At 41.1% G+C, this 13,356-nt stretch overlaps 1 protein-coding gene across 1 annotated transcript in view; it reads left to right on the top strand.

The window, feature by feature from the left end:
• Positions 1-627: 627 nt before the first annotated feature.
• The window catches only part of LOC101348450 (tumor necrosis factor receptor superfamily member 10A), a 45,342-nt gene continuing 32,613 nt past the window's right edge, over positions 628-13,356 (top strand). Inside the window, exon 1 of the mRNA XM_023736687.1 lies at positions 628-995. Within this exon, the coding sequence (XP_023592455.1) occupies positions 825-995 (171 nt within the window). The 5' untranslated portion in view covers positions 628-824. The remainder of the gene's footprint in view (positions 996-13,356) is intronic.

Below are 13,356 nucleotides of genomic sequence, written 5' to 3'. Positions count from 1 at the left end.
CTCACTCCACAAGCCTTCCAGCCAATTTGAGCCCAGCTCTCCCTCACTGTCCTCTGCACCCAACTTCTCACTACAGTCTTGACACGGTGTACGTGGTAGTTCTCAGCTCCGCCCAGCGTTGAGGGAATTCTGTGCGGCTCTTAAGAGCAAGGTAGATTTACAGAAGCAACCCTGGTGGCGCAATGGCTAAGAGCTTGACTACTAACCCAAAGTTCGTAGTTCGAATCCACTAGCGGTTCAGGGATAAAAAATTAGGCAATCAGCTCCCACAAAGATTACAGCCTAGGAAACCCCACGGGGAAATTCTACTAGAAAACCCTATGGGGCAGTTCTACTCTTCCTATAAGGTTCCTAGGAGTCAGAATCGAATTGATGGCACGCATCAAGAACAGTTTTTCAAAGACAAATATGGGAAGATATTCAACATGTAATAAGTGAATAAAGCAAGGGCTTGCAGAACAAGTTTGAAAAGTGTGAATCCATTCTTTTATGCATATTCTATGCGTATGTACTGTGTGCTTGGAAAACGTCACTACCTGTGTTGGTTTCTGCGAATAGTGCCAACCCACTGGTGCCCTCATGACCGCAGGTTTCCTGAATTTAGTCACGGGGTGCGCAACTCCGCCCAGATTTGAGGGATTAATACCGCCCGCGCTGGCGCCATTCGCTTCCACAGGAGAGCGGCGCGTGTCTACAGTAGGTAGCTCAGGGTCCCCGTGCAACGCTCGTCTCCGCACCTGAGACATACACGGATTGGATCGTGACTGATTTTGTAGGACTTAAAACTGCTTGGCGAGCCGGGACACCGAGTGCTTACTAAAGTCATGTCGAAGCGGGGAGCGAGCGCATCTGCCGCCCGCGGGGCGGGGATCAGGGTAGGGTGCCCCCCGGGAACGAGGCGGTCGTGGGGAGCCAGGCTTCAACTCCAGAGCTCCGGCTATGCGCTCCGAAAAGCCAAGAGCCATGTCTTCGTTGCCTTAAGTATGCTGCTGCTGGTAAGTTACCCGCTACGATTTCTGGCTCCGGAGAGGTGAGCCAGGTGTGCCGAGGTCCGGTAGGGAGAGTGGGGTTCCCCGCGGGCTGGCGGGGGCTCGCCTGACTCTCCTGAGGCCGGGACTTGCTCCGGCAGGACGACTCTGTCGGCGGAGTCGGGCAGAGTGGTGTCCCGGGCCAGACTGACCAACCCAGACCGAGAGGGAGAAGAGCGGGCCGCCACCTACCCGCTCCTCTGCCGAGCTCATCGTGTTGAGCCACCCCAGGAGTGAATTTCAAAACCCTTGGAGAGAGTTGGGTAGAGTTGTCCTGCGCAAGCAGCGGAGGGACCGCATTCCCTGCTGGGAAGCGAAACAGTCTCTTTTTATTCCTCCTCTTTTCTTACTTTCCTTTTTTATACAAATGTTATAAATTTCAAAACGTACTCACTGTAAAATGGTGAAAAACATAGGCAGTGAAAAGTAATTTTCCCTCCTCTCTCTTCTACACCTTCATTTCCGCCCCAGTGAAGAGATGGCCACTGTGAGCAGTTTGCCAAGTTCCCCCAGCCATTTTCTTGCACAGGACGTGTATAAACCGTTGTTTACAATGGCGCAGCCAGGATTCCGGGGCTCGACCCCTAGATGCAGGAGAGGGATGTGATGCTCTTGTTTTGACAGAGGTCTAAGAGGAGAAACCTGTAGTCGCGCCCATCCTGACGAAATTTTGTGGGGAGAGATGACGGGGAGAAGGAATCCATATATTTCAGTTCTTTTCCAGGTGGATTGAGGCTGCTGCCAACCGCGCTTTTTACGTTTCTTTTATGTTAAAAAAAAAAAAAATTAAATGCCAAAACAAGGTTTCGGAAATCGTGGCATTTTAAATGTTTTCATTTAGCAAATTAACACTAAATTCAGAAATAAAGGTTTCGTAGTCGCAAAATAATAGAGAATTTATATCGAAAATAACGTATAAAATGGGAACCATGTTTAACGCTGCTTGATGAGTCACTCAATTTAGTGACCTGTGTGCCTCCAGAGTGAATGTGAGGATGACCTGTGTCAACGATGGTTTTGGGAATGTGAGGCCCAGGCCTTCTTTCATAGCAAACCCCATCTTATCCTCCCATAAGTCTTGCCCTTTTCTATTCATTGACAGGCACAATTACTTTTTTAAAGTTCTGAAGCATATATATATATGTATCATTAGATGTTTTGTGTCAGTACATTCAGATTTATCTTATTCTCTTTAACTTCAGAGTAGTATTTATTGCATGAGTGAAGCATATACCAGCAAACCACAGTTTATTTTACCATCTCCTCCTATTGATAGCTATTTTTAATTCCAGTTTTGTCTCTTCTGATTCCAACAGCATTGTAGTAAATATCCTTGTCTATATTATGTATCCATATATCTATGTCTATTAATTGCTGTTCAGTGGTTTAAATTTTAGTATTTTGTTTAGATGTTGCCAAATTGTCCTCCCAAAGAAGGTTGTATCAATTTTATACTTACCAAGAGTACTCAAGTGTGCCTCTTTCCCTTCACTCTTGCTACACTGAGTTTTAATTCTTTGTTAGTCTAAGAAGTAAGAAATGGAACTCCACAATGTTCTGTTTTTGATTCCTTGGTGCTATTAGAGATTTTCAAGGACCTCTGAGTTTCTTGAAATTGGAAGCAGATGAGCCAAGAGTTCTCGGATTGAGCAACAGAGGAGTTAGGGGCGGGTGGTAGGGGAGGCTTGAATCCAGGTTCTGCACTTGAAAACTTTGTCACGTGGGGCAATACTACCACCCGGCCATGCCTGTACAGTGGAGATAATGTCTATTTGCTCAGGCTGTTAAAGGGTGATGTCAGTGCTAAGTTCATTTTCTGAGCTGAGATTCTTGTAAGTAGAGGTATGATCTAATTTCTGTGCTAGGTCCTTACTCCCAGTTCCCTCTGTATCGAAGTAGGAATTGTGAACTTCTGAAGGCTCAGAAGCACAGACATTTGGACTGTAATAGAATCTTGATATTGGAGGCTGGAGACAGCTGGACCTTGATGTTTCTTTCTAGCTCTGTGACCCTGAAGATGGCGCTGTGTCTCCATTGTAAAATTTGAGAAGATGAAAGTATTCAGTGGCCTTTTGTAAAGAGTTGTGAGCTGTGTTGGCAGATGTGTGAGGTTGCGTGGGAGGGCAAACCACATCATCAGAGTTGGTGTCTGTCACTCTGGTGCTGGGATGGCCACAGGGCACATTGTTCTCCATCCTAGAAGGAGCTGCCACCTGCTTGTATTGGCACCTTGACAATGGCACCCTGAGGTTGAGGAAAGTTGCTTCTGGAGAACAGAATGGAGAGTATGGCAGAGGGAGTCAAGGAGGAATATAGGGGAACCTAAAAAATTAAGTGATGACAGTGATGGTATCTAAAAAATGTGTCTAAAAATTATTTCAGTGTCTTTACGGTGAGCACCTTGCACAGGTTACAGTTTGAAGAGTGAACATCTTTGGGTCTAAATGTTTGATCATTATTCAAATATTTTGTCTGTTCTCTATGCCTTCACAGAGCTCCAATTATATTTATGTTAGAATGCTTGGTATTGTCCCAGAACGCTCTGAAGATTTGCTAATTTTTTTTCAGTAGTTTTCTGTCTTGTGTTTCATTTTGGTTAGTTTCTATTGCGCTCTCTTCCAATTAGTTGGTCTTCTGCAGTATCAAATCTGTTTTAATCCTATACCATCTGTTTTTCATCTTAGATATTATGTTTCTTCAAATCTCTAGAAGTTTCCTTTGGATCATTTTAATATCTTCCATCTCTCTCCCGATCATGTTCATATTTCCTTTTACATCTGGAGCATATTTATATGAGTAATAGCTGTTTTCCTTCCATGTCCATCAATTCCATTGTCACTGGAATTTTCTGGGTTGTTTCTGTTGATTTTTTTTCCCTGGTTTTGGGTGATATTTTCTTGTTTCTTTCATGCCTCACAATTTCTTTATTGGATGATAGACATTGTGATTTTACTGGATCTTTTGGTGCTCCTTTAAAGAGTATTGAGTGTTGTTCTGGTATGCAGTTAAAAAAAAAAAAAAGTGGAAGATCAGTTTCATCATTCAAAGGCTGATGGCTATCTCATAAACAATTCTCAGCCCTAAATGAGCCTCGATAATTATTCAGCCTAGGTGTTTCCTGTGGTTCTCTTCTCAGCCTGTGGCAATTTCCTCTCCTGCAGGCAAAGATTGGTTCTCAGGCACAGAGTAGAGAGTCACCCTGCAAATCTCCAGAACCTCTCTGTGTGGCTTTTTCCTTTCTAGTGTTCTGTACTACATGAATTACTTAAATGTTATATTTCTTTGATTATATGAATACTCACAACAAAATTGTTTTGTAAAATCTTTTTACGTTATTAGTTAAATTATTAGTAACTAATAGGAAGCCTTTTTATTTTTCCCCTTCTGTTCCTTTAATTAATACCTCATTCTCAAAAAAGTTGTTTATGTAGGTTCACAAATACTAATTACCACAATATTGTAGCTAACACACTAAAAAATTTGACAAAATCAGCGACTGTAACAACCCTGGCAGCAATGAAAACAACAGCTTGTTGGAACCACGTGATTTGAAGCATTATTGTAATTGGGTGATTATGACAGCTCTGACTGGAGCACATTAGAAGGTTTAAGAAGTAAATTAGCATAGAGTTTTAGCCTTGTAGGTATATTAATACATTTAAGCTGGGCTTATGAAAAATGTTTTTGTGGTTATAACTAAGTATAGGTATATTTTAGTAGTCAAAAGGAATAAATTTCTGCTGAATCACTACACAAAAATTTTATAGACAGCCTGACAGAGACTGAAGAAATCCTGAGAGTATGACACCCTTTTAGCTCAGTAATGAAGTCACTCCCGAGGTTCACCCTTCAGCCAAAGATTAGACAGCCCCAAAACGAGACTAATGGTGCACAACAGCCCAGGGACAAGGACTGGAAGGCAGGAGGGGACAGGAAGCTGGTAATAGGGAACCCAAAGTCGAGAAGGGAGAGTGTTGACATGTCTTGGGGTTGTTAACCAATGTCATAAAACAATATGTGTACTAACTGTTTAATGAGAAACTGTATGTTCTTTAAATCTTCATATAAAGTACAATAAAAAAATTTAAAAAAGAAAATGACACAGAAAAAAAAATTTAATAGACAGTCATTTTGGTGTCACTCCTTCTGACAGCATTACCTGGTGCAGTCCATACCTCCTGCACCCCCCTAGTGATGCCACTGATCTCACCCCACCTCCCAGAGAGGCTGTGATGGTTCCCGGGGATGTCATTCCTCCATATTTTGACCCTGATAGGTAAGGCTGTGGAGTTGCAGGGGCCCAGTTTATAGTATCACTAGCCTGAGGAATTTGGTTCCGATTCTCTCAGAGTGAAAGATTAAAATCAACATTGTGGGTATTGATGGTACTAATCACAGCTTGTGCTTAAATTCAGCACTTACCATGTACCCATACTCTGTTCTAAGCACTTTATACATATTAACTCATTTAATTCTTACCAACACCTGACTGTGTAGGAACTACTTGGCTCCGCTTAGGAGGTCTGTTCTCAGAGAGCACAGGGTTACTGCTGGAGGGAACCTGAGAAATCATTTAATGCATCCCCTCATTTCCAGGAAGATAAACATGACTCTTCAACAAATGGTGCTGGCAAAACTGGATTTCCACATGCAGAAAAATGAAACAAGATCCATACTTCACACTATACACAAAAACTAATTCAAAATGGATCCAGGAACTAAATGTTAAAGGTAAAACCATGAAGTTCTTGGAAGAAAATATAGGAGCAAAGCTTTGGGACATAAGTTATTTCAGTGATAGATTATCAAATCCAACAATAAATGCAGGAGCAACAGAGTACTAAATAGATAAACTGGGACCTCATAAAAATTAAATACTTATGTTCATCAAAAATCTTTATCAAGCATACCACTTTGGTGAGTGGCGTCCCAGGTTTTAAAAGCTTGCAAGTAGCCATCTAAGATGCATCAATTGGTCCCATCCCACCTGGAGCAAAGGAGAATGAAAACAAACAAAAAAAAAAACTCAAGGAAAATGTTAGCCCAAGAGACAAAAGGACCACATAAAACAGAGACTCCCACCAGCTTGAGGCCAGAAGAACTAGATGGTGCCTGGCTACTACCAATGACCACCCTAACAGGGAACACAACAGAGACTCCTGGACGGAGCAGGAGAAAAGTGTGGAGCAGAACCAAATTCATGTAAAAAGACAACACTTAATGGTCTGACAGAGACTGGAGGAACCCCTGAAACTATGGCCCCCGGACACTCTGTTAACCCAGAACTGAAACCATTCCTGAAGCCCACTCTTCAGACAAAGATTAGACAGGAATATTAAAAAAAAATAATAATACACATGAGGAGTGTGCTTCTTTGTTCAGTCAGACACACAAGACCAAATGGGTGGCTCTTGTCCAGAGGCAGGATGAGAAAGCAGAAAAGGACAGGAACTGGATGAATGGATGGAGGGAACCTGGGGTGAGAAGAGGCAATGTGCTGTCACATTGTGGGGATTGAACTAATGTCACAAAACAATATGTGTATAAATTTTTGTATGAGAAATTAACTTGAGCTGTAAACTTTCACCTAAAGAAAAAAAAGATTCTTATGGACAATTCCAGGACGACAAAAAAAAAAAAGACTTTATCAAAAGAATAATGATAAAACTGACAGACTGTGAAAAAAAGCCTTTGGGAACGATATAACTGATGAGGGTCTAATATCTAAAATATATAGAAAACTTCTACAGCTTAACAACAAAAAGACAACTCAATCAAAAACTGGGCAAAGGACATGAACAGACACTTCAACAAAGAGGATATTCAAATGGCCAACACAGACACATGAAAAGATGCTCAACATCATTAACCATCAGAGAAATGCAAATCAAAACCACAATGAGATACCATTTCACTCCCACTAGGATGGCTAAGATTAAAAAAAAAAAAAGGAAAATAACAAGTGTTGGAGGGGATGTGGAGAAATTAGAACCCTCATCCATTGCTGGTGGGAATCCAAAATGGTATACAGCCATTGTGGAAAACAGTCTAGTGATTTCTTAACACACTAGAGGTAGAGCTGCCATGTGACCCAGGAATTCATTCCTAGGGATATACCCTAGGGATATAATAGAAGTGACACGAACAGACATATGCACACCTATGTTCGCAGCACTATTCGCAATAGCAAAAAGATGGAAACAACCTAAGTGCCCATCAAAGGATGAATGGATAAGTAAAATGTGGTATGTATATACAATGGAATAGTACTCAGCGATAAAGAAAAAATGAGTTCCAGAAACTTCTAGGAACATGGATAAACCTGGAGGAGATTTTGAGTGAAATAAGTCAATAAAATCCAAATATTTATTTTCTCGCTTTTATGAAATGACATGAACAGGTAAATATACAGAAACTAATGTTCATTAGTGGTTACCAGGGATGATAGCAGGTGGGGGTTGGGGATTCATTGTCTAGATAGTAGACACTTGTTATTTTTGCTGAGGGGAAAGATAACACCAAATGAGGGTGAAGTGTGTACAGCTTGAGGAAGGTACATGGTGTCACTAAAATGTACGCAAGAAAAAGAACCTGTTGATAATTGCTATGGCATGTTTAATTTTGAAACGAGCAACAACAAGCAAGAAATATATGTGCAGGTATTTATGTATGTAGGCAAACATATATATGTGTAGTTATGTATACGTGAGTATGTATGGGTGTATATATTGGTGTATATATATGTATATGCATCTGTGTGACTGTACGTAAATATATTCATATATATAAATACATAGGGAGCACAGTTACAAATACTTCTTAATTATTACCAAACACTTTATGGGATTGGATTTCTGGGTATGAAGGATTAGGACCGTAGTCTGGTGGGACATCTCGGTCAGTTGGCATAATATAGTTCATAAAGTTATATTCTACATCCTAGTTTGATGCGTAGTGTCTGGGGTCTTAAAAGGTTTCAAATGGCCATCTAAAATACAACTATTGGTCTCTATTCATCTGGAGCAAACGAGAAAGAAGGAAACCAAAGACTCAGAAGAAACTAGTCTACAGGACTAATAGTCTACACGAACCATGACTTCATCTACCATGAAAACAGAATTAGATGGTACCTGGCTACCACTTCTGACCATTCTAATCAGGGCCACAACAGATGGACTCTGACAGAATGGGAGAAGAATGTGGAATAAAACCTCAAATTCCTTAAAAAATTCCTAACAACAACAACAACAAAAAGACCTATTGGTCTGGTTGAGACTAGTGGACTCCCTGCGACTATTGCCCTGAGATACTCTTTAACCTTGAGCCAAAACTAACCCCTCATGGTCACCTTATAGCTAAATAACAGATTGGCTGACAAAGTAATGAATATTACCTGTAAGTACTGTACTCTTAAAAAATCATCTATATGAGACCAAGCAGTCAACAATTACTTTAAAACATAGATGAGAATGTGATGGGCCAGGGAAAGTAGATAAATGGAAACAAAACAACCAGAATGGAGATAATGAGAATGTTCACACATTCTGAAGAATATGACCAATGTCATTGAAAATTTTGTGCAGAAATTGTTGAACGGGAACCTAAACTGCTGTGTAAATCTTCACCAAAAACACAATAAAATGTTACTGAAAAAAAAAAAAAAGATGAAGTTTAGAGAGGAAGGGAGTGACTTGGCCAGGGTCAGGCAGCTATTTAGTGACTGACCCAAGACTAGACGGTAGATGGCTTGCCTTTCAATCCAGTGGAGTTTCTACTATACTTGAAACAATTAACAAACAAACATATTAAAAGAAAACCTCAAGATGATCTTAGGCCACAGGAAGATCTTGAGAATAATTCAATGCTGATGTCATAGCCTTCATAACTATTGCTAAGTTTAAGATAAACAAGGCAGCTTTTGGTTGTGATAGGGTAAGGGTGTGTGTGGGAAAGAACAGAAGTGCTGCTGGGTTGATTATTAAATAGGACTTTCCATAGGACTTTCCAGTTGAAAGGAGCTTTGACATAGGAGGTGTATAGACTTAGGAGATCTCAGTTATTTATAGTAGGGGAGGCTAAGGGTCATATCTGGCTGCAGAACTGTTGCATCATTATAGGGGAGGAAGAAGACAAAGAAATCCCTCAATTAATGATTCACCTCTGGGAGGAGGGGCAGGGTCAGTCGTTTCCATCAAGGGGAACAAACCACTCCCATTCTTCCTCATTTGCCTTCTCTCCCTTGATCATGCTGCTCTCTGCTTTCACATTCATTCCTACCAGGCAAAGCCTCTACGTAGACACAACCTCAAATCCTGACATCACTCTCCTTCAATCAGAGAAAACTATAAACTGTAGATCCTCGTTCCCTACCTTTTTTTGCTTCATACTACCCACCTGTATTCCCGGCTATGATGGCATTAGTCAACTCTCTCAGGGAAACCTCTTCAGGGCCTTTTAACCTCTGTGCAGCTTTAGCTTATTTATGTCTATGCCAAAGCTCCCCTTTCAACTGGAAAGGTCCTAAGGAAATGATGGCAATATCTTAGCTCTGATACTGCCCGGGTCCTGCACAGTGCTGCTCACCAGGCACCAGATGTGTCTTCCCTGAGTAACTGAGTCACTTGAATGCTAAGATGCCTGGACTAATGTTGATGTTGTCCTCACCTTGTTCATAGAGTCTATGTAATATTCTCTTAAAGAAAATCCACAGCAACTTTCTTCAAGGTAAATATAAAGGATTATTAGTGTTAATGGAAGTTGTTTGAAGATAATTCAATTCCTTTTCTTTGTATTTTTGACAGCGCTGCTCTCTTAACCAATGGTCTGTAAACGTTTTAGGCATGCACCTCCATCACCCACCTGGGGCTCCCCTGCTTCCTCCTACTTCTCAGAGGTTTACCCCACTCTGTAATAGTGTTCCTTGCAACTACTCCTTATCTGCCTGTGCTTGTTCATATAACTTGGGGAGCCCTGACGGTAGAGGTGTCACCGAGTGGAAACACCAGGTTCTTACTCGGCATGACTCGTACTGGCCAATAAACGAGAGACAGAGGTGAGAGAATAAGAAAGCCACCTTTATTTTGTTGTACAAGGAAATGGAGTCAGTCGGAGCTACTGCTGCCAAGACTGCTCCCCAAGGGTGAGCAGGCAAGTTACTTTTAAAGACGTTTATGAGCAGGGAGTTTATACAAGTTATGTCAGCGACATTCTTAATTATACTACACAGGCGCAATGGGGTTTACATACAACCTCCAAGCAAAAGCATGATTCAAATGCAAAGCTGGGGGGCAGGGGGGAGCCCAGCAAAGGAAATGACTTTACAATACAACACTGTAGGGGAGGAAGCCAGGTAAAGAATACAGCACTGTGGGTGTTCTGTCTCAGGGGATCAAGGAGTGTGGACAGGTTGATTTTCACAGTAATCTAACCAAAAAAACCCAAAACCATTGGTGTTGAGTCAATTCCGACTCATAGCGACCCTATAGGACAGAGTAGGGTTTCTAAGGAGTGGCTGGTGAATTTGAACTGCCGACCTGGTTAGTAGCCGAGCTGTTAACCACTGAACCACCAGGGCTCCTCACAGTTGTCTGTAGAGCTTTATAAACAAAGATTTCCAGGCCTTTGAATCCAAGTTTCTGGGGTGGGTCCTGTGAATCTATTTGTCTTACTACCTCCTCAGGTGATTCTGATATTTAGTCAGGTTTGGGAAACACTGTGTAAGAGAGGGTCTTTATCTCTACCAGGAAGTTGCATGGGGAAGGCTGGGAAGGGAAGCCTACATTTATCAAGTACCTACTATGTGTGAAACAATTAGTAGTTCCTGAAGTCTAATAGTGATGTAAATGATCAGTCAATAGAAAAAGCATGATAGACTCTGTTATGGATTGAATTATGTCCCCTCTTCCCCCCTGCCCCAACTATGTGTTGAAATCCTAACCCCTATACCTTGGATATAATCCTTTTTAGGAAAAGGGTTTTTTTTTTATGTTACTGAGGCCATATCAGGGTAGGGTGTGTCCTAAACCTTATCACTTGTGTGAATTACAAAAAGAGCAGATTTGGACACAGAAGTGAGTACATACATAGGGAAGATAGACAATATCTGAAGAGCACGGAGGCAGATGAATGTTTCAGCCCAGGAACTCAAAGGATTGCTGACTACTAGAAGCTGAAATAGACAAGAAAGGACTTCTCCTGAATTGGGACTTCTGGCCTCCTGAATTGTTAGAAAATAAATTTCTGTTCTTTAAAACCACCCACTTGTGGTATTTCTGTCACAGCAGCACCAGGAAACCAAGGTAGACCTTAATTTGTCATTGAAGGATAAAGCCAGATGAGACCTGGGGATCGTTTTGCCCAGACTTTTAATTTTACACATAAGGACACAGATGCCCCTCGTGGCCAAGTGACCTGCCCATGGCCAATAACTATTTTAGGACTTGGGTCCTCTAACTACAGTGTGAAAGTCAATTTTGTTCCACAACCCCTTAGAAACTAAAAATACACCAATAAATAATGGGTCATCGGATTGATTGTTGTGAACAGATCCAAGATTCAAGTCTTGTTGCAGCACTAATGAGCTCTGTGACCGTGGACAAGCTTCAATTTGGGAATAGTAATAATTCCTGACTTGCCACATTGTGGAGATTACCGGTACTTTGGGGGATCAAATTAGGTAATAATTGTTTAAACAACTGACAGTGTTATACAAGTCAATTCACATGCATTTACTTAGTACTTAACATCTCTCTTACAGCCAAGTTCTGTTTCTATGTCAATGTTAATGCTAAGGCTTCAATTTATTCCTCAGCCATGCTTCACACTCGAGCACTTAGGTGGGTTTCAGTGGCCAGAGTGTAACTCATCCTTTGCCACACAATCAATATTATATCAGTTAGGACTCTCGTGGACAAACACCAGAACTTAAGGGATTTTTGTAAAGAGTTAAGAATCACAGAATCTCCAGGAGAGGCCAAGGATCAGGCCTGACAACTGTGCAGCCATGTATGGTGTCCACAAGTTGTGTTGGACCATCACAGTGGGCGCCTGATCTCCCCACCACTGATACTGCAGCTCCCTCCGTCCGTGCTGGGCACAGCATGTGACCACCAGGACCTCTCATTTCTACACATGAAAGCTGGGTATATCTCAGAGAAAGAGAGATTTGGCCCCAAGTTCTGCAAATATAGCCGCCCAAAGTTCTAGCTGACCCTGAAATAAGCACGTGTAGGACAGACTCCAAGCAGCCCAGCTGAGGTCAGAAAGGCAGCAGAGATTTCAGCTGGTGGCCACTTCAGTGAAGACAGAATTAATTTCCTGAAAATATACACGATATTTCAAATAAAAATTGTAACACCGTTTGAGGGGTTTATAACATCTGTACACATAATGCATAGAACAACTATAGCAAAAGAATGGGGAGGGGTGATAAATGAACCTGTCTGGCTGTAAATTTTTTCCATTTTCCATTAATATCACAATATTAAAGGAACAATACCACTCAGCCATGGAAAGGAATGAAGTATTGATGCACAGAACAACATGGGTGAATTTCAAAATAATTGCGCCAAATAAAAGAAGCCAGGAGAAAAAAAAAAGTACACACCATATAATTCCATTTATATGAAATTCTAGAAAATGCTAGAAACTATAGTGACAGTAAGTAGATCAGTGGTTGCTTGAGGACAGAAGAGAGGTGTGACGGCAGGAGAAAACTTTCTGGAGTAATAGGTATGATCATTATCTTGACTGGGTGATGGTTTCACATTTACCATGCGTCAAAATGTATCAAGTCATATACTTTAAGTATGTATAGTGTGTTACTTGTCAATTATACCTCAATAAAGCCATTAAAAAAAAAAAACTTTAAACAGAATGTAGAAGTTAGCAGTACATATTGCAATCCCTATACCCTGTTGCCATCGAGTCCGTTCCAACTCATAGCAACCCCGTAGGACAGAGTAGACCTGCCCCCACAGAGTTTCCAAGGCTGTAAATCTTCAAAAGCAGATTGCCACATCTTTCTCCCACATCTTTTGGTTAGCAGCCGAGCACTTAACCACTGAACCACCAGGACTCCTCGTAATCTCTATAGCAACCACTAAATAAATAATGCAAATATATAAAGGTAAAAAGCCAACAAACAATTAACGTGGAATTCTAAAAATTATTCAGTTAACAATAACTAACCAAGAAAGGAAGAACAGGCTACTTTGGGGGACAACTTGTCAGGAACCCTATTAAACCAGAAGTTCAGTATTCAAACATTTGATGTTGTATACTGTTTCTTCTAAAGTTTTTTTTTTTTTTTTTTCATGGAATTTTTTTT

Source organism: Trichechus manatus, unplaced genomic scaffold (assembly GCF_000243295.1).
Source record: "Trichechus manatus latirostris isolate Lorelei unplaced genomic scaffold, TriManLat1.0 scaffold00090, whole genome shotgun sequence".
NCBI classification, from domain to species: domain Eukaryota; kingdom Metazoa; phylum Chordata; class Mammalia; order Sirenia; family Trichechidae; genus Trichechus; species Trichechus manatus.
This window is presented reverse-complemented; position numbering and strand designations above follow the sequence as displayed.